Source organism: Chanodichthys erythropterus, chromosome 16 (assembly GCF_024489055.1).
Source record: "Chanodichthys erythropterus isolate Z2021 chromosome 16, ASM2448905v1, whole genome shotgun sequence".
Classification (NCBI taxonomy): Eukaryota; Metazoa; Chordata; class Actinopteri; order Cypriniformes; family Xenocyprididae; genus Chanodichthys; species Chanodichthys erythropterus.
Window position 1 is genome coordinate 44,724,270 of NC_090236.1, and position 22,492 is coordinate 44,746,761.

The 22,492-nt window shown below is 39.4% G+C and overlaps 1 protein-coding gene across 1 annotated transcript in view; it reads left to right on the forward strand.

Annotated features, from left to right (window-relative positions):
* wnt9a (wingless-type MMTV integration site family, member 9A) overlaps positions 1 to 10,376 on the forward strand; it is a 168,884-nt gene extending 158,508 nt beyond the window's left edge. The window contains 1 exon segment of the mRNA XM_067363556.1: positions 9,888 to 10,376. Coding sequence (XP_067219657.1) covers positions 9,888 to 10,376 — 489 coding nt within the window.
* Positions 10,377 to 22,492: the final 12,116 nt, after the last annotated feature.

A 22,492-nucleotide genomic window follows, 5' to 3' on the forward strand; every position in this document is an offset into this window, starting at 1 on the left:
CTTTTATGGATGGGACAATGTCTTGTCAGGTCAACTGAACTGATGTCGGAACTTACAGCCGTGTTTGATTGAACCTCCGTTTTGCTGGCAGAGATAGAAGATCTGAATCTTGACTGCTTTATTGGGATTTTTTTAGCTTTAAGAGGCCATGTGTTGGAAGATTGAAAAGAGAAGCTGGGATCTGTTCTCATTTCACCATACTCATTAACAAACTCAACAAAGAATGAAAATGGTGGATAATGAAAGATAGTCTTTCTTGTATTTTGTTCCCTTAACTATCCATGCTTCCTGAAGATTGTGAGGCATTTTCTCAACAATAGAGTTTATACCCTTTGATGTGTCGAGGAATCCAAGACCAGGTATATTGCCTTCTTTCACTGCTTGCACTTCCAGGAGGAGATCTGCGAGTGCTTGCAACTGATTGAAGTCTTTGTGAGAAATCTTAGCAAAATTCTCTAAACGTTGGAATAAAGATGCTTCAATTACCTCTGGGGAACCATTTTTTTTGTCTAAACGTTGCCACAAGTGCCTGAGGCCTGCTTCAGGATCATGTGCATGGGCTGCTCTTATTCTCAGAGCATGTCGAAGGGACTCACCTTCTAGCCATTTGATAAGCAAATCAAGCTCTTTATTGCCTTTTAGATTCAGACCATCAATGGCATTCATAAACGCTGTTTTCCAGGGTATAATTCTCTGGCTTGTTGTCAAACACTTTAAAGCTGCTAGTGAGAATATCACGTCGTGCAAGAAACACTCTAAGATAAGACACCTCACTGGATCAAGGTACTGGCGTACTTGGTGAGCAGGGGTTTTTCACAGGAGAAGGAAAGCAATTTGGCTGCCTTGTATGCTGATACCCCATTTGTTCATGTCTGCTCATATTATTTACAGCATCAGGAGTAATCTGGATGTTTCCAGAAATGTCTTTGTGCTCAGCACTCTCTTGATCGTCTTCTTTCTTCTCATTTTGATTCAGAGAAAAGTGCATTCTAATGTATTCATCAGTACGTTCCATAGCAACGGAACTGCCCCTTTCACTTTCATAGTTTGAACAAACTGCTGCAGATTCCAACACCCTTGCTGCTGCGAGAGCTGCTTCAGCTTCACCCTCCTCTTTCAGAGCATTCAGCGTTGCTTCGATCCTAGCCTTTTCAATCTCCATGTCTATCTTTGCAAACTCAGCTCTTGTGCGTGCGGACTCTGCCTTTGCGCGTGCTTCAGCTGCAGCTTGGCTTGCATTAGATTTATAGGAGCGACGTGAGGATGAAGTGTTACTGGCTGAAGATTTAGCCTCTGACCTGGTTTCCAGCTTAGATGCCTGGCTGTGCTTCGAGTGTGACATTCTGGATCTTTCAGAAGATAGTGTGCATGTAGTCCACTATAAAGGCTCTTGATGCGAAGTCAATCTTTTCACTCTTCTGCCCTCAGCTTGCGTTTTTCTTATTTTGCTTTGGCAGTGAGCTAAACAAAGGCTCAGTAAAGGATGCAGACAGAAATCAGTCAAACTCTCTTTACTGAAGACCAATTTGTGAAACTGTAACACAAATGAACACAGATATTGAAAAAATGCTAACTTTACAAAGCTACAGTTACTTCACATAGCTCCAAACAGAATGTAAGATAGATATGAATTGCCTTTACATAATTTAGAACATAACAATGGTGAGATGAATAAACAATCTAGGATCAAATTATGTGCCCTTAGTTACATTGAGCATTTCACATGTAAATAGTTCTAAAACATATACAGAACTTATCAAAAATCAACAATCATATGTTACTGCATAGATTAAGCTTTTAAACTTACAGATTGTGACTTTTCAAGAGCAAAACAACAAGGATGGATGTGGATGCACCTCTATGCTCTGCACCATGAGCTCTGAAAATCCAATATGGCTGCTGTATTACTAAAATGACAGTTCTTAAAGGCACCACTAGGTGTCAGTATGTACAAAGTAAATTAAAATATTACCAGGGCCAGGATACTTTGATTAAGCTCATTACCTGCTAATGCGGCCAAGCCCACGGAGCCAGGGCTATTCAGACGCAAATTCAGAGGCAATACATGCATACATCGTCTCAATCATGTATTTATTGTCTTGAAAAGTGTTTATTTGGATGTTAAAGCAATGGTAAGCGATCTCTAGAAGACATGCAGTTAGTTCCTAGTTCCTTTTCTTCTTTATATGAATTTGTGGCCTAAATGTGCACAGAGAGCGCCCTCCGGCTGCAAGTATGAATTGAAAAGACCATTCCTGAAATGTCCTCTTCTTCTTTAGAATAATTTGTGGACTAAATGTGCACAGAGAGCGCCCTCCGGCTGCAAGTATGAATTAAAAACACAGTATCCAGCACTCATAGTGATGACAATAAATATTACTTCTCAGTATAGAAAATTTACATAAATATATAAGAATCCATCAATATTTCTCCAAATGTGCATGCTTTAAGCTAAAAGCCTACATGAAATGCCATAGAGGTAATATAATTGTTCTGACACTTTGCATCACAGAAATGCATTATATTTTAAAGAATATAATACCATTATTTTAAATTGTAATAATATTTCACAGTATTGCTGTTTATGATGAGCTGAGACATTATTACAGAGGGTTTTTTTCACAGCCTACCTGACTGAAAGGCCTCATTAATATGCAAGTCATTTCAGGTCATTATTATGTGATTATTTTGTCTTCTCAGGTGTAAATGGCCCATTATTCATGCAGATTCACGCCTCCACGCATACTGTGTTTCTTGACAAAAAGTGTCTTACAAAAACTAAATCAATATATTGTTTTATATGAAGGAGTAGGCAGCATAATTTTTGCATAATTCTGAAGCAAAAACTCTAGTCTACAACCTCCAATACCCAAAAGTCTTGTGAACACAGATTTAATATACATTTTTGGCCTTATTTCAGTGACTTAAGTTTTTAGTTTTTTTCAATAACCATGCATAAACATTAGTCCTTTAAAAATACAAACATGTACATACATGTTCCTTACATATTATTATAGCCTAGTTTGTGCTGAATACAGTGTAATGACACTTTTGTCATTTATATGTTTATGAACACCTGAAAAAAGCACAAATGTCAGGGCATGTCAAAACTTCTCCAAGCCCCGAATCAGCCTCAGACTCCAGAGGGTTAAGCTCAGGAGAGCAAACCTTCAATCCAAGGTACCTTCGTCTGCGTGTTCCAGATTGTTAAGGACCTTCTGCACCTACACCAGGGCCTCATCTGCATGTTCCAGATTTTAGGACCCTTTGGTGCTCCAGGAGATCAGCATCCCACAGAGCTTTGTGTTTAAGATTGTTGAAACAGATTCTAGCTCCTCTCCCCACTGCATTGTCACCCAGCACAACCAGTGGAAGACATCGTCATTGGACTCAACCAAGTAGAACGTAAATATCACTTACCCAAACCTCTTTCCAGAGACCTTTTATATTATCAGTACATAATTTCCTAATTCCCATTAGATGTAATATAGCTGATGTTAGTTAACGTAACTCTTCCAAAACCACACCCAACTTAATCACTTGTATTATATGTACCTTATGCACTTTATTCCTATATCATTCATGGTATTCATTTAGTAGTTGTGTTAGTTATTCTTGTTTATCTTTTTGTTAATAAAATTTATTTTATTACACTTGTGTCTTCCTTGTGCTGATAATACAGAAGAGGTTCTACAAGTTAGCAATATCACTAATCTTTCAGATAAATCAGCTGACCACTTTACATTAATTCTAAATGAATGAAAGCCCCTGTTGGGAGTGTTCTCATACTGCCAAGGTAAAAGACCTTGACTGGTGCCCTGAACAAGGGAAAAAGGGGGAAGTGGTCATCTGATGTACTCATAACCACACCTTAAGAGACGTGTGATCCAAAAATCACAACATCAGCGGTGACGTGAGTACCAATCCCTATTTTACTTCACGTCCTTGGATGGACAAAGTAAAAATCACTACAGAGAGTTGAAGCATGCAGAGACGATTGGCAGAGGAATGTTACGGATGATTATATTTCATCCGCACAGACGGAAACACAAGCAGTTCTGCACGTTCACATTTTTCCACCAATGAATGGAACTGTCTGTGTTTTAGTGCATGCACAAGAATAAAACTAATGTGCCGGTTTATGCAATTGCTTCATGTTGCGTTAATGACAGATAATGTCAGGCAAAAGGGAAGCAAAACATTCTTGATATTTAATGTTGTGTTTTCTTGTTTTATTTCTTCAGCAGCTTAAAGTTTAATGCACATTTGTGTTGTATAGCAACAGCGTCATGGATTTCTTGCATTTTCGGGGAAAAATAATCAGTTTTTATAATAAACCTTTGAAAATCAAAATCTAGATTTGAATTTTTAATGTTTTTATAACCAAAAGATCCTATGTGAAAGTTTGAAACAGAAAATAGTGGTTTTCACCTTGCCACTTTCTTGGTAAAGAAAACACATTTTTACTCAAATTAATCAAAATGGATTTATTGCGTTTTGGAACCAAACTCTTCATTTGATTAATGTATAGTATGTGCGGAGAGCATTCACTCAATATTGTTATCTCATTTTTGACAGATGTGGCTTTTGCATCAGAACACTTGGAACGTTAAATAACAACAATAATGAGGATATTTGAAAAACTTCTCAGATGTTACGTTGTGATTAGGGAACGAGACGCTGCGTGGCAACGCATTGGGAACCTTCTGCATGATGTTGTCACTGAAGCACTCATGTATCTAACCAATCGCGTAGCGAGACGTCAGAGACGGGTGACGTCACGGACCGGGAAACTACAAAGCATACCCGGATGCAGAGAACGCTAGCTTCTGGAAAAGTCTGAAGCAAGCACTCGCAAGTATGCAGGGGGTACGGCAAGAGACGCAGCGTCTCGTTCCCTACTCAGGGAACCAGGGTTACATCTGTAACCTGAGACGTTCCCTTTCGTGGGAACTGTCAACGCTGCGTGGCAACGCATTGGGAACGCTATCCCAACTGTGCCATAGCTTCAAATACTTGCCAATGTTAGTGACAAAATAGAAGACTCCGGAGTGGAGCCAACATCAAGGGTATAAACCCTGATAAATGTGTGCTGGCATGACCATCCAGCTGCATCACAGATACCATTAATGGATATTCCAGACATCAGAGCCTTTGATGCCACCATACCCCTAGTGAAATGGGCGCGAACAGCCAATGGAGAGGGCTGTCCGGCCGATTCATATGCAAGTGAGATGGCCTCAACCACCCACTTGCTCATCTTCTGCTTAGATGCTGGGCCCCCTTTCTTAGGGGACCCATAACAGACAAACAATTGGTCTGATTTTCGCCACAGGGCAGCTCTGTGGGCATAAGCATCCAAAGCCCTCAAGGGGCAGAGCAGATTCAGTTTTTCCTGATCCGAAGACTCAAAGGGAGGAGGATAGAAGGCCTGGAGAAACATCTGTCGTACGCATTACGCGACAACGAGGAGTTCCCAGCACGGGTCCCTGGGACAGGAACCAAGGCTTTTTCCACATGACCTGAGCACGAAGGCATCACCGCGTGACTTCGATCAGGCGAAAAGGATTTCCCTTCAGGGAAAACCCCTTGGTCCTGAGCCACCACTGTAAGGGTCTCATGTGCAGAAGGCCAATAGTAATCACGTTGGACGCAGCTGCCATCAGACCCAACAGTCTCTGAAACTGGTTTACAGTGAGAGTTCGAAGGGAGCCTCAGCTAACCCTTGTAATACCACAGCCAGGTCCCAGGCCGGCCTCAACCTCAGTGTGCCACGGAGGAAGCGAGTAACGAGGGGGTCTCGACCCACTGAGAAGCCACCCTCAAGAGAAGCATGAAAGGCTGAGATAGCCACGACATAAACCTTCAAGGTTGAAGGCGATAGGCCCTCAGAGAAATTTTCTTGGAGAAATCTTAGCACAAAGCTGATAGGAGAGTATATTTTTTTATAGGAATAAAGCTTCCTTGTGGCGGGAGCTCTGGAGTTAAGGATGGTCTCCACAACCTCAGTTGGAAGACCAGCATCTATGAGCCTGGCCCCCTCAGAGGCCACGTCTGTACCATGGCATCCAGACCCAGAGGTGCTGGATGTGTTAGGGAGTACCAGAGTGGTCACTGGGTTGACTCTCCCGAAGCAAATTGGTCGACTTCCGCTCGACCGAAATTTTTCCATAGGAGATCCACCACTTCTGGGTGGAGTCTCCACTTCCCGGGCCTCGGCCCATGCCTCGACAGGGCGTCTGATCCCTTTATACCCCAGGATGTAAGCTGCCTTCAGAGAGAGCAGTTTCACTAGGGACAATAGGAGGATCCGACAGGCCAAGTAGTAAAGTTGGCGAGATCGCAGACCCTCCTGATGGTTTATATATGAGACCACCACCATGTTGTCTGTGCGGACCAACACGTGATGGCCTCTCAGGTCTGGGAGAAAGTGTTTTAATGCTAGAAACACCGCCATCATCTTCAGCCAATTTATGTGCCAGGAGAGTTGATGGACCTCCCATAGACCCTGAGCTGCGCGACCACTCATGATCGCCCCCCAGCCTGTGAGGGAAGCATCTGTCGTAAGCATTACACGACAACCAGAAGTCCCCAGCACGGGTCCCTGGGACAGGAACCAGGGATCTTTCCACATGGCCAGAGCACGAAGGCATTGCCGCGTGACTTTGATCATGCGAAAAGGATTTCCCCTCAGAGAAAATCCCCTGGTCCTGAGCCACCACCTCGTTACTCGCTTCATGTGCAGAAGGCCAAAAGGTATAACGTTGGACGCAGCTGCCATCAGACCCAACAGTTTCTGGAACTGTTTTACAGTGAGTGACTGCCCTAACTTCACCCCTTTCGCGTCTGCGAGAATGGAACTCACACGAGCAGGAGACAAATGTGCCTGCATCGTGGTGGAGTCCCAAACTACACCTAGATAAGTGGTAGTCTGAGCCGGAACTAGCACACTCTTTTTGGCATTGAGCCTCAGCCCAAGCCTTTTCATGTGGGACAGAACAGCATCTCGATGCTGAACTGCTAGTTGCTCTGATTGAGTTAGAATCACTTTATATGTAATTAAGTACGCGGATGCCCTGGAGTCTCAGTGGAGCCAGCACTGCATCCACGCACTTCGTGAATGTGCGGGGTGATAATAACAGGTCGAAAGGAAGAACCCTGTATTGGTAAGCTTTGCCCCTGAAAGCAAACCTGAGGAACTTCCTGTGAGAAGGATGGATGGACACCTGAAAGTATGCCTCTCTCAGGTCTATCGCCACAAACCAGTCCTCGGACCTGATCTGTGGGATAATCTGTTTAAGTGTAAGCATCTTGAATTTGAGCTTTCATATTGAGCGATTTAACACATTTAAATCTATGATAGGACACATCCTTCTTTGGAACAATGAAGTAGCGGCTGTAGAAGCCTGACAGCTAGCTGGGAGGAACCCTTTCTATAGGCCCTTTTCGCAAGAGTGTCATAACCTCTTGATCCATAACCAGAGACTGCTCGGGGGTCACCACTATGAGAAAGACCCCATTGAATCTGGGCGGGCAAGACCCTGTAACCCTTTTCTATGATGAGCAGCACCCATTTTGATATATTCGGTAGAAGTTTCCATTCTGCCATAAAATCTACTAAGGGAACCAGTCTCTCGAGACTGGCCTCTGGTGTTTTTGAGCACTTGATTCGACGTTCTGGAGCGGGCACCAGCAGAAAACAGACGAATCAAGTCATTACCGGCTCTCCTCGGAGGGTCGGTGGAGACTGCTGCGCCCTGACGCACACTGGTGGCAGGGTTAGCATAACGGCCCCCTGAGGCCGCCAAAGGGGGAAGGGTGTCAGATATTCTAACATCCGGAGGGGGCTGCCCTCTTGGATCCTGGCCCACAGATGTCAGGACCTCTTTGAAGCCTTCTTGGTGATAATAACAGTCCCGCAGATCTGTCTTACTTCACAAAGACTTCAGCTGTGTCACCTGTCCCGGTCCCCAAGCTTTCCGCGGGGGAGCAAGGGTGGTGACACCCTTTTCCTTTAAATTATTCAGAATTTAATGTATTCAATATTTCATTTAATCCTTAAATTAAATGCAGCCCAAAACAGTAAAAAATGACAGGCTGAATATATTAGAATACAAAGAGAATTATAGTTCGTAATAGTTTGCAAGGTATTATAGGAAAATAGAGAAAGGGAAACTCCTGTCTGCTCAGTTCCCTCTAGATATATATAAACACATTACAATATATACTACGTGCACGCAATCTATGCACAGCCTCGGCAAACGCAAGATCCGAGGGAGCCGTATATTTTTTGTTGCACACTTAATCTATATTTTTAGATTCACACTTAATCGCGAGATTCAAGCTATATATTCCTTATTGCAGGCTTAATCCACGCGCTGCCTCGGCAAACGCAAGATCTAATCCTCGTGTTAGACTTTTATTCCCTTGAGAATAAAGCCAACAGGAGTGGAGATAAAAACTCCCGCTAGTGCATTTCTTTCTTTACACTCCGGGACATTTTTATGAATGAACCGTCAGCTGCTTTGTTTTTGAACTGACGTGCACGCTCCACTCCCTAACACGATGTGTGTGAGGTGGCGAGTCCTCAGATCGATATCACAATATCCACCTCCTCAGAGCTGGGCATGTGAAATACCGGTGCCTCAACCCGGGGAAAGAAACCACAGAGCGTGCTTCCACCTGGGAGACGGCACTGAACCTGGCAGGTAAGGGCAGAGAAAGGGCAGCGCCCGTCTCTAACCCCTCTGTCAGATCCATTTGTGAACCCCACGAATGGCTTCTTTTTCGCGATCCGCGGGGAGCACTGGAACACAGTATTCTGAGAGCAAGTTTCTTTTTTTTTATTTTATTTTTTTTACAGTGCACACAGAGGCACACCGGGCTTACTCAACTCCCATTCAACTGCAGTTTCTCACCATAATACGTGTCTTTTATATATATATATATATATATATATATATATATATATATATATATATATATAATATGGATTGGTGTGAAATACTTTTGTCCTCAGACAAAGATATCGTGACTTGTTTATATGAAATAAGACAAACAACACCAAATAAGACACACGATAACATAGAGTGCTTGCTGAAGACACAGAAGCTAGCGTTCTCTGCATCCGGGTATGCTTTATAGTTTCCTGGTCCGTGACGTCACCCGTCTCTGACATCTCGCTACGCGATTGGTTAGATACATGAGTGCTTCAGTGACGACATCACGCAGAAGGTTCCCAATGTTAATATCAGTTGCCGAGTCCACGAATGGCTTGGGTATGCAGAGCATTCGCAGCTTATATGGACCGCACGCCACTGATTGATTTTATATATATATATATATATATATATATATATATATATATATACTGCATATCAGTGATGCGTTAAAAACATCAAGAAACCTCTACTTTGCATATTTTGATTGAAATTAAAGTTACAACGGCTGGTCAAACTTTGTTTTAAAAATTGTATCCTTTATTAACTGACATATTTTAAAGCACAGCTTTTTCATGACAGCTGATGATGCTTTTAATATAGCCATAATTGTAGTAATTATGTAAGAATGAGGATAATACCTACCTTCCTCAGTGGCCTGTAATATATTAATATAAAGGGTTAAAACAATCCAATTTTGTGGGAACATCAACGTTATTGTGTTACAACCTAACCCTAACTGACCTTTACAGATTTTTCAACATGAGGGGCAACATCAGGGTTTGGTAAACACTGCACTTACTGTGTCTTTCATGTATCGCAGCTGAGCTCTGTACTGTGTCTGCTGAGATAATTGGAGACATTAATGTTGATATTTGGTAAAATTTGTCAACTGTAATTTCTTTGGTGTGTGTCATCCTCACTACTTTTAAAATTTGTTCCACACAGGTGATCAAGGCAGGGGTGGAGACCACCTGTAAGTGTCACGGAGTTTCGGGTTCGTGTACAGTACAAACATGCTGGAGGCAGCTGGCACCCTTTCATGAAATTGGCAAGCAGCTCAAACAGCGTTACGAGACTTCTGTCAAAGTGGTCAGCTCCACCAATGAGGCAACTGGAGAGGGAGAGATCTCTCAGACCCGATCACAGGGGCAACAGCCCCCTCCAGGCCCTCGTCCGGACCTCATTCCCCGCACCCCTGATCTTCTACACATTGAGGACTCACCGAGTTTTTGCAGGCCTAGCAAGTATTCAGCAGGCACCTTGGCCCGCAAATGCTACAAGGATAAGAACTGCGAGGCCATTTGCTGTGGCAGGGGGCACAACACTCAGAGCCGAGTGGTGACGAGACCGTGCCAGTGCCAGGTGCGCTGGTGCTGCTATGTTGAATGCAAACAGTGCACACAGAGAGAAGAGGTTTACACCTGTAAGGGGTAAAACGCATCACAACCAGGCAGAATATTTTTCACCAGTCTGGGAACAGTGAAGAGATATTAATGAGTGGAAGCCAAAAAAGAGAGGAGAAGTGACAAGTTTAGGTGGATTCCCTTTTCCTGGTTTGGGGAAAGGTCTCAAAGGCATCAAACTAGTTAAAAAAGATGAAAGCACTTTTTGAGAGGTTTTGCAGGGCGTTTTTTTTTCTTTTCTGTTTTCCATGTGGAGCAGTGTGAAAGCTGTGTAATATACCAAGCCTAAGGGAATGGTCTACAGTTTTGAGCGACACTTTGGAACTAAATTAAAAATTTCACAGAACAATTGTTTATCCAATGCTTTGACAGTCTCTGAATAATAGCTTGAAACGTCTCAAGCCATATGTGTAAGCGTATGTGTTTCTATGTGATTGAAATTACATTTCCATCTTAATTTGGAGATGTAATTTGCAATGAGAAAATGGTGTCAGATTTATTCTACATGCACATGTATTCTACACCCACACAAGAGTGTGTATGCATATGTACATAGATAAAATTACATTATAATTATATTATATACACCACTTATCTGAGTATGTTAAATAACCACTAACCACACAAATGTTTTATTGTTTGTGTGCTTGCATTCACTTTGTGTTGTAATTCTCTTCGACAAGGCCCTTAGGAAAGCAATACTTTTGATTTGTGTTTTTCTGTGGATATAATTTGTGGAACACCACAAGGAATAGTTCTTGCAAGGAATGAAAATTATTTACTTTTTTTTTTTTTTTTTTTTTTGCTTGACAGTGGAAGTCTTTGCCAGTCTATTTTTAAGATTTAACTCTGCCTTAAATGAACTCTACAAATGACTGTTCAGGGAACATGTGAAACCACTATGCACAATTTGATGGTAAAAATGGAGATTTCACAGTGAGCATTACTCTCCATGATTTAGGCTTCCGCTTGACGACACATCTGTCCATCCTCATTAAAAAGCTGCTGATTCAATGCTGTAATCGTTGCAGCAGTGCTTTTCAGGACAATGCTAGCTAAATATGAAATATGACATGGTTCATGGTCACTTAATGCTCTGTCAGTTTCACAGACAGCTGGAGGGAGCAAATAAAAGATGACAGCAAATGTGGGCCACTGATCTGCAATGGAAATTTCCCCCTTTCTGCGTTGTATTTTAAGGTGGAAATAGTTAACCTCAGAGTTAATCAATTTTCCAGCAGATATTGATGTTGGACTATTATGGTGGACAGGTTTTAGTTTCAAATGCCCATCAATCAATCAGTATTTCTTGTAAACTTAGTGTATCATTGAATCTATTCACAATTGTTAAGAGGTTGAACATGACATTTTTTTGACTATGTGGACATAGAAGTTCATATATCTATGTTGTAAAATAGAACATTGAAATACCATATTTTTGAAAATTATTTAACATATCAGCTGGCATGGAGAATACTGCTGTTTAAGCAAATGACAAGATCTAAGTTTCTGATCAGACTTTTAATAATTTAAAACACTGTCAATTTAGTGGCAGCATAAACTTTTACAATGTATGACTTTGTATTCAGATCACCAAACTCTGTTGAGGTCCACGTAATGTAAATAAATTATATAGAAATGAAGATATGACAAAATATATAAATGAATTATATATGCTCTTTTATTATTATTATTATTTTTTTTTTTTTAGTTTAGTGTGAATGAACTACTGAGTGAGAGACCGACAAAAAGAAAAATGGCACCATTCACGCACTGAAGCATGGAAGCTCTTTTATTTATTATTATTATATATATATATTTTTAAGTTGTAAATAGCTATGGTTATGATCCTGTGGCATACAGACAAAAGTGAGGCACATGCATACCGCTTACAGGTATTTGAACAGAAGTTTCCAAAATATTGATGTTTAGATCGGTTTAGATCTGTCTTGATCTGGGGGGGGGGGCCCCCCCCCGCCCCCAGCAACCAAAAAAAAAAAAAAAAAAAAAAAAAAAAAAAAAAAAAAAAAATATGAAGTGCCAAGTTCAGTGCTTTGTAAATAAATGTTATGCTTTTATGAAATTATCCTCAGTAAGCACACATGTCGCTATGATCTCTGTGAAAGTATGTGTCACCTGAATAGCACTGTATTTTATTTTAAATATCTTATTGTTGTTAATTTTTTATCAAATGTTGTGAAAACATCTGGTGGATGATTCAACAAGGCATGTTTTGGTGTTGCATTGAAGATAAGCAAATGCTCAACTAAAATTACATCCACATAGAAATGTAAAAGTCAAACATGACAGCACTACACAAAATCGTTTTATTAATATTTTGCCTTGTATTCCAGCAAAATCATCGAGATTAACTTGTGCAAATTTGCATAAGACATTAAGCCTTTTGCCTCAAAAGTAAGTATATATATATATGAGAGAGAGACAGGGAGAGAGAGAGAGAGAGAGAGAGAGAGAGAAATAGATATACAGTTGCAAGAAAAAGTATGTGAACCACTTGCAGAATCTGTGAAAATGTGCAAAATTTGAACAAAATAAGAGAGATCATACAAAATGCATGTTACTTTTTATTTAATACTGTCCTGAGTAAGATATTTTACATAAAAGATGTTTACATATTATCCATAAGACAAGAAAATAGCTGAATTTATTAAAATAACCCAGTTCAAAAGTTATATCTTAATCACGACAGTATTTAAAAAAAAAAAAAAAAATAACATGCATTTTGTATGATCTCTCTTATTTTGTTCAAATTTTGCACATTTTCACAGATTCTGCAAGTGGTTCACATACTTTTTTATAGAAAATAGAGAGATATATGTCTTTGAAAGAAAAAAAAAGAAAAAATGCTGATATGTATACTGATAATAATAAAAAAGGATTCAGTGAATATTTTGATGCAAATTTTAAATACAAAAACAAGGGGTGTTTGACTACATAGGAAATAATTCTGTCTGAGAAGGGATTCATTTTTTGTAACATTTTACTTAAAGCCTATGTGTATAATGCTTTATAAAAGCCTTTATGTTAAGCCTTTAGAAAGTATAATGCATTAAAACACATGACAAACAAGCAATTTCAGGCTTTAAGTAAAGTGTTACCATTTTTTTCTTTAATTTAAACTAATGAGCTGAATTCCAAGTAGTTGATGGGGAGACATGCATGCAAATTAAAGAATGCTTGGAAACACAGACATTAGCATGCTACATGAAAACCATGCTATATGGCTATACCATGGCTATACCAAGTCTTTCATCAGTCATGGCATCTGCCCACAGCAGAGCTGAACAGAAAACAGCAATGACATGCATATGAGACACAGTAGATGTAGATATCATATAGTTGCATTTTTGGCATGCTGCATGTTCTGCCCTTTTTTGTTTGTTTGTTTGTTTGTTTGTTTGAGATTTTCATTTTCTTTCTCTCTTTTTTTTAGATTTTCTTTCTTTCTTTCTTTCTTTCTTTCTTTCTTTCTTTCTGGTTGTTGTCTTGGTTCCTTAATCTTACTTTCCATTGCAATTTGTATAAAATGTATTTGGTTGTGGAAAAAGGACACAGAGACAATATATTTTGAAACATTTTAAGAGCATGTGTTATTTGTACATTTTGTAAAGCTCAAGATGATTTTCTATATATATATATATATATATATATATATATATATATATATATATATATATATATATATATATATATATATATATATATTCTGTCTTGCATTTGGCCTATAATTGGGTATAGGCCAAATGCCTATGATTCTCAGTAATTGGGTATAGGCCCCCACCCCCCTTGCTCCTGATGGTTAAAAGAAATCATTTCCCCCAAAGATAAAGAACAATAAAAACCCTCTAAAATTAAATTCTGCTCTTATTTCTGAAATGCAACTGTACTTATTTTATTATAAGGAATGTATACCAAAGAGTAAGAATATTTAGTAACCAACACTAAACTTCAACACCACAAGTAAACCTATGGCCCAGTTAGCTGTAACAATCTCATTATTTGTAGCATAAAAGCTAATAAACATAACTTTAAGAAACAGCAAGTGAGTCCATTGTTTAGATTTACATTCATTGAGAATGGATTGCAGACACTTAGCATTTGACAAATGCACAGTCATTTTTTTCTTTATTATTTTCCAATAGCTTGGTCACTATTCTGATTTTTATCAGGGTTTGTGCAATGCTCCAACTATTAAAATGCATTCTTTTTCTTTTAAGGGCAGAGTTTTTGTCAGTAGTTTGTCTTTGTCCACTTTTTCTTGTCTAATGGGAAACTATTTTCCACTAAATTATTTTCCTCTACCTCATGTGTATAGCTTGTAGGTATAAACTGATCATGAATGACTGGTAAGAATGTATTTAAGTTATTTAACATCTTTGTATAACAAAGGCAAGAAAATCTGAAAATAATAAAAAAGTTTTTAAAGAATGTTGAGATTCTATGTTTCTGATTTTAACTTTAGATGTGGGAATTTCATTTATCTGAATATTTTTGATCAGAAATTACTTATTCATCTTGATGAAATTATCTTCATAAAGAAAGGAGTCCAAATGTATAAAAAAAAAAATGTGTGAGAGAGAGAGAGAGAGAGAGAGAGAGAGAGAGGGAGAGATTTAACACACCTTTATTAACTACACAACATCAGGTATAAAAACCATCAAAAACAAAAACCTTTTTTGCAACACATTTTAAAAATTCACATATATATTCAAATTCTTCAACAAAATGCAACATTGTCATTTTCAATCCAGCAATTTTTTTCTACATTCCAAACTTTTCTAATTTCTTCATATGAGAGTATAAAATAAAATCATGTTTTATTCTTGCTATTATGAGACCCTTAAACAATAATTCAACATTTTTACTAGTGCCAGAAGCAGTTTTATATTTCGTGATTATAAACTGCCATTTTGACTTGTTGTACATAAATGTAAAAATAAACTATCCACAGACTGTCACGATGTAGACATGGCATTAGTTAAAAAAGTCATAAATAATATATCTAAACCTCTAACTTATATCTGTAACTTGTCATTTCAAACTGGCTGTGTCCCAAGTCAAATGAAAATCGCAAAAGTTATACCATTATATAAAAACGACAACAAACATAATCTCACAAATTACAGACCAATTTCCTTGCTGCCTCAGTTTTCAAAAATTCTAGAAAAGCTTTTTAATTCTCGTTTAGAAAAAATCATCGATAAATATCAAATAATTAATGAAGGTCAATATGGTTTTAGAACTAAACGAACTACCTCGATGGCAATAATTGAGGCAACGGAGGAAATTACAAATGCATTGGATAGAAAAGAACATACAGTGGGTATATTTATGGACCTCAAAAAAGCTTTTGATACAATAAATCATCCAATCCTAATTAATAAATTAGAACATTATGGTATTAGAGGGGTAGCTGGAAATTGGTTAAAAAGTTATTTATCAGAAAGAGTCCAATATGTACAAATGGGACAGATTATATCTAGGAATCTTGACGTTACTTGTGGTGTTCCTCAGGGGTCAGTGTTGGGACCCAGACTGTTCAACTTGTATATTAATGATATATTTAATGTATCTACAATATTAAAACTTATATTGTTTGCAGATGATACAAATATTTTTTATAGTAGTAATAATTACAATGAACTTATAAATACTGTAAATGGTGAATTAAGTAAAATAAAAAAATGGTTGGATAGTAATAAGTTATCGTTAAATTTAAATAAGACTAAAGTAATGACATTTGGAAATTGCAAAAATGTTTCAGAAGTACAAATAAAGATAGACGGTGTCCAAATTGAAAATGTAAATGAGAATAAATTTTTAGGAGTAATAATGGATAATAAATTATCATGGAAAGCCCACATCAGACATATAAGAACAAAAATTTCCAAAACCCTCTCAATTATTAATAAAGTTAAACAATTCCTTGATCATAATGCTCTCCGCACATTATACTGCTCCTTGGTACTCCCCTACTTCACCTATTGTGTTGAAGTGTGGGGAAACAATTATCAAGGCTCAATATATCCATTAGTTATACTACAAAAGCGAGCAGTAACGATCATACATAAGGCTGTTTTTTTAGAACATAGTAATATTTTATTTTTTCAATCTAAACTGTTAAAAATCCATGACCTTATAAAATATTATACAACACAAATTTTATTCAAAGCATTCAATATGTTGTTACCAAGTAACTTACAAAAGTATTTTACTGTCAGAGAGAGAGCTTATAGTCTGAGGTTACGGAAATTTTATATTACCGAAGGTTAGAACCACCCGAAAGAGTTTTTGTGTGTCTGTATGTGGGGTGAAAATGTGGAATGGTCTGGATCTCCAACACAAGCAATGTCCAAATATTCACAGATTTAAGTCGCTTTATAAACAGTTGGTCTGGTCACAATACAGAGATGGTGGGGCCTAAATGGCCTCATGTGACAGTCTAGTCAAGGATCTTATCTTACCATTGTTGGTATGTGATGGTGTTGTAATATGTATGAATGTACTACAATTTCTAAGATAAATAATTATTTATTGTCTTAGTATAGTCATGGATCTTACCATTGTTGGTATGTGATGGTGTTGCAATATGTATGGGTAGATTACAATCTTTAAGATAATGAATTATTTTTGTTTTGTGGTTATATTTGTTGTGTGTGTGCATGTGTAGGTATGCATACATATAGTGAAAATTACACTCAATTTATTATTTTTTTATTTTATTTATATATTTTTTTTGGAGTTTGGTGACTACTTGGTTTGATGAAAGTTGTCTTTAAGGAAGCGGTTATGCTTGCGTGACATGTTTTTGTATGTGAGATGGGGGTGGGATTAAATAAGTTTTCTTCTTCCCACTCCTTTTCGAGCTGATGTGATATAAATTATTTGTTGACATCATCGAAGAGACATGTACCATGTCTTTGGACGTATGTAAATTTGTTTTATTGATGTAATTTTGTTTTTTTGTTTGATTGCTCGAAATGAATAAAGAAAGAAAGAAAGAAAGAAAGAGACCTAAGAAAAAAATTAACAGTCCTTTCTCTTTTTTTCCTTTACAATATTTAAAACCAAAAATAAACACAATCATTGTAAACATTTTATTAACATTAGTAAATAAAGCCTAAAAAAAAACAAAACAAGCAAAGGTCTTAATCTCTCACAGTGTATAAAACAATAAAATATGGTTTCTCTTGCACCACAAAAAGGACATTTTCTTGCACATTTGGATTCAACACTGAGACAAAAGCATTTATAGCAACAATCCCATGTAAAACACAACATTGAAGATCGCTCATTGTTGATTTAATTTTAAGTCTCTGTGCAAGTGCATCAGCATTGTCCAACGCAATACCAGCCACTTCTAAATAAGTCTTTTATTTTAACAACTTTGGCTTTGTTAGAGTTTGCATCAACTATAAAGTTGTATCTCTACATAAATCTAGGCGAGCACCATTAATCAAAGGTTCTTCCAGAAACCAATACAGAGACTTATATGACAATGATCTTTTAACCTGTACACCTATACACTGAAGTCTATTTCTTCCTTTTATGAGAGTATAAGAAAAGCACAAATTAAAACTCCTACAATCTGTCCAAAAGATATTTATTCTAAAACCCCACCTTCCAACCTTACTTAAAAGACAACAGGCAGGTCCAAACCATGATATACTAGGACTTTTGAACTTGCTGATATAAACTTTTGAACAAACTGTAGACTAAAGGCTACTTCTCCCACTAAAGGACATTTTGGGTAAAAGCCATTTTCACTTTCCTAATCTTGCTTCTACATTTTCAATAATACGTTATAATAAAACAATAATAAAACTTTCTTTTCACTGATGGCACTTTAAATACAGCTTCATCCTCAATACAGTATCTCACTCTCTGTCTCATCAAAACCAATAATTTCTCATTAATCTACTACTTACTGGTTCTTCTTTGTCTGCACACTCAAATCCAAAACCTCACCAACTGTGCTTTCTTTTTCCACACTCTGACCATCATTAAGACTTTGAGACCCACTTTCATTTTGTATACCATTTGACGTATTTTTTTTAGGACAAGCACATTACCAAGTGCCCTTCTTTCCCACATTCAAAGCATTTCATGCTGTCAGTTGTAGTAAAGATTATATATTCTAAGCTATTAACTTTGAATTTAAAAGCAATTTTCCAAGTGCAGCATTTATTTACAAGTTGAGCGTGGTTGTACAGGCATGGTCAAACGGGGCAAACAGGAACATCAGAGACAGGCAGGAACGTAGTCAGAGAACAGGCAGTGGTCAAAAGGCAGGCAGCTATCAATCACCGAACAATAGAACCAGACAGGGATCAGAAAGAGGAACCGGAACAGACAGGATAAACAGGACAACGCTTGGAAATGTTACACTGAGAAAACAAGACCTAGCAATGAGGTGATGTGTGTAAGAGTCTTTTATAGTCCTGGTAATGAGCTGCAGCTGGGTGTTGTGATTAGTGATTAGTGTGAAGTGTGTGCAGGTGAGTGGCAGAGAGGATGATGGGAGATGTAGTCCGGGAACTGACAGGAACAGACGGTGATCATGACACAATATCACTCCTCAAAAGCATATGTACTTGTCTGCGGAAAGACACAACGTGGTTTAACAATGGAGATTTGCAGCCTAGGGAGATTTTCTTAATCGCAGAGACCAACTGTCCATATTGAGATCATTTGCGTTGCACTGCTTCATCACTTAAAAATGGGGGCACGTTCGAAAGCAAAACCTTTCTCACTAGATTAACAAGTGGGAAGACCTTAATCAAACCATCATTAATGAGAACTATCCCATTTTCAACTATTCACACTACGCTTCACACTCCACTCACTCAGCAAATGCCCACACATGTGCACGAGAGAGAGAGAGAGAGAGAGAGAGAGAGAGAGAGAGAGAGAGAGAGAGAGAGAGAATTTTTTAATTACAATTTTTAAAAAAAAAGTCACACATGGGTATATTCCCTACCAAGCAGAGAGACCCTCACAACAAATTGTTAAAAAACAAAACACCATCAATAATATTACAAAGAACATCTTTTACACACCATCTTTGTTCAAAATACATCATATGTTTTGTTGCTTTATAATAATGAAAGTCAATTAAAATTCATGACTTCACCAAGATTGAAAAAATCATTGTAACATCTGTGTCAAAACTTCCCTCCATTTTTCTTTTTCTACTCACATAAATTGCCATCTTCACTTTACCCAACAAGAAATTAAATAATTGACATTCAAAGGAACGTTTTCTGGAATACTTAAAACCACAAATAAAAATCTCCATGGAAAACACTTCATCAAACCTTTTAAACAGATCTTGTAACAAAGAAAACAAAGGTCTTAATCTATTACAATACATGAAAGCATGAAACACAAAAAATACATTCTTGATTTATTTCACAATTAATTATTGAAACAAAAGCATTAACAGCTATAATTCCGTGCAAAACTCTCCATTGTAGATCCCCTGTTTTTTTACTAAGTGGTGACTTATAGAGTGCCCCCCATTCAGGTCTTACATTTCTACTCAAGTGTAAAACATTACGCCAAGGTGTGTCTATTTTTGTTAAAAACTTTAACACAACATCTATACATAACTTTACCAGATGCCTTCCCTTTCCCTGACAATACTAAATTACTACACCTTAAAAGAAACCCATTACACATTTCTAAATCAGGTATTAAACATAAATTCAGGAAAAAAAAAAAAATAATCACCATCTTCAGGCTGAATCCGCCCTTCTACAAAGTCTTTAATCATTTCAAATTCTTTTTCAGTAATGTTTTCTTTCCCCTTGGTCAACAGCTGAGTTATTACCCGTATTGACTTCATACCCAACTTTTCTGCCATTGCTTTGGTATTAGAAAGTTCAGATCCAGTTAAATGAATTAGCCTCCCAAGAGTAGTGACATGAGATTTGATAAGTAAGTCCGTCAAAACAGGAAAAAAATTCTCATTCGACACATCCAAACGTGAACCAAAAATCTGAGGTTCCCATTCAGTCGGTCACGTTCGACGTACGTCGGACAGACCGACGAATAGGAATCTCGCTAGAGAGGCCAATCTACTTCGAGTGTAACTAAACGAGCCAATGCACATTGGCATGCAATCATATGCATCAGCTGCTCGCCTCGCAGCGCGGGTATATAATGAGCAGCAGGTGCGTTGCATCTTCAGCTTTTCGCTTCGGAGCCGAACGGTGTTTGTTCCTGTTCTCTGCAAGCGAGTGTCTGCTAGAAGACGAGTCAAGCTTTTGGTTGAACTTCTCTTTTTTTCCGAGTGCGGGCGAACAGCACAGCAGCGGGGTCGACGTCCTCTCTTTTTCTGTTTCGTTTGCCGTTTTTGAGCAAATAGCTGTTTGACAGCGTCAGAAGGCTGTTCTCACGGCCGGTACGGTGCGCTTTTGAGCGCTGAAAAGCCGTTTTTACGGCTGGTAAGAGTGAGCGCCTTCAAAGAGAGAGAAAGCACATGACAGGCTGCACACAATCCCTGTCTGTGTTGCGGTGGCCGTTCCCCTGCGTGCTTCAGCACTTCTAAAAGAGTAAAGTCCCTGAAAGAGCTTACACAAGTAGATTCGCGTCTTTTTAAAGACGACATCCTACTTGTGTTTCTGGATGCGATCGTTCCTGTCCTCACTGACGGCCACGATCACCGTTTCGCATGTCTGGGCGCGTGCTGAAATGATGTTCGTGGGTGTTCATGTTTTCATATGAGAACATGATCACGTCGACACGCCGGTCGTGACTCTTCTTTCTCCGGGAAGCTTGAGTCCCCTCTGTTGTTGGCCAGCTGCCGCTTGTGTGTAAAAGCACAGCCGCGGCTCTGCCCGACACTCTGGGAGACCGCGGAGATCAGCGAGAGCAAACCTCTCGCTCCTCTGCGTGTCGTGTGCCGTCGAGCTGCCGGGCTGCAGCGCGGGTTGTCACGGCAACCCAGCGCTCGCTCGGCGCTCTAGATGCGCGGTTCCCTTGCGTAATCTCCATTGTAGCGCCCTCTCTGGTGCACCAGAAGAGGTCTACTTTGCTGATATGGCTTGGGTGACATGAGGTTGAGGGGTTCCTTCGGGGAACCAACCCCCTAGGGCCCCTCCCTCTCTAGCGCATTGCAAGCTGTGCAGTTTCTGGATTGGATTGCTGGTCCTTTTCATAGGGGAACCTAGCATTTCATTCAGAGCTCCAGCTGAGGGACAGACGTCGATTGCAGCATCGGAGAGAGTGCTGTTATGCTCTGGAAATGAGGGTGACGCTGCCCACTGTAATGGTGTGTGCTTATGCTGACTCAGATTCAGAGTTTACAGCCATGCTTTCCTGGGTCTTCCAGATGTGCATGGAAAACTTGGCAGTATGGGGGTATATTGGTGCCATAAATATGGAATGCCAAAGGTGCCAATCTGCATAAGTTTTTCCTCTCTCACTACCCTCTTGGATGGGGTGGCTGTACACAGACCACACCCACCCTGCATGTGAGGCCAAGGCACTCTTTTTGCATGAGGGTAGTTCTGTGCTGGGGTTGAGCTGCGCTTGTTGACTAACCGTGATCAAAGTCACGGCGCAGGCCCTCAGCCAGACGATGTCCACCTCCGTGGTCCAGAAGTGCCCCCTGGCTTACCTTGTGAGGTGTGAGAGGTTGTCAAGCTAAATGCTTTCTCAATGCTCCCATCTTACGAGGTGGCCTTTCGGTGACACTGTCGAGGACTGAGCCCAGCGGTTCTCCTCAGTTAGTAGCGGATAGGGGAGCTTCCCATGACAAACCATTGAGTTCCTCTTGGGCCGCCCCTCAGTCTGCTCGTCGCCAAGGGTGTCGTCCCCTGCAAGAAACTCCGGCCCAGCAGGCTCTGCTGTATCCATTGCGGGGAGATGACGCCTCCCGTCTCTGCAGCTGTTTAACTGGTTGGTGAGAATCACCCCTGAGACGGGCGACCCAGAGATGGGTGGGGCTGCTCTTCCACCCCTGGAGGAGGGCCAGGTGGTAAATCCTTTATTGGGTTTGTTTCTGTTCCGCCACTGACCCAAGAGGCAGCGGTACCCAAATTTTAAAGAGCAGTTCCTCCATTTCCAGGTCTGAAGAGGGTTTGGAGAGCAGTGGGAGGAGAAAAACCTCACCACTCTCAT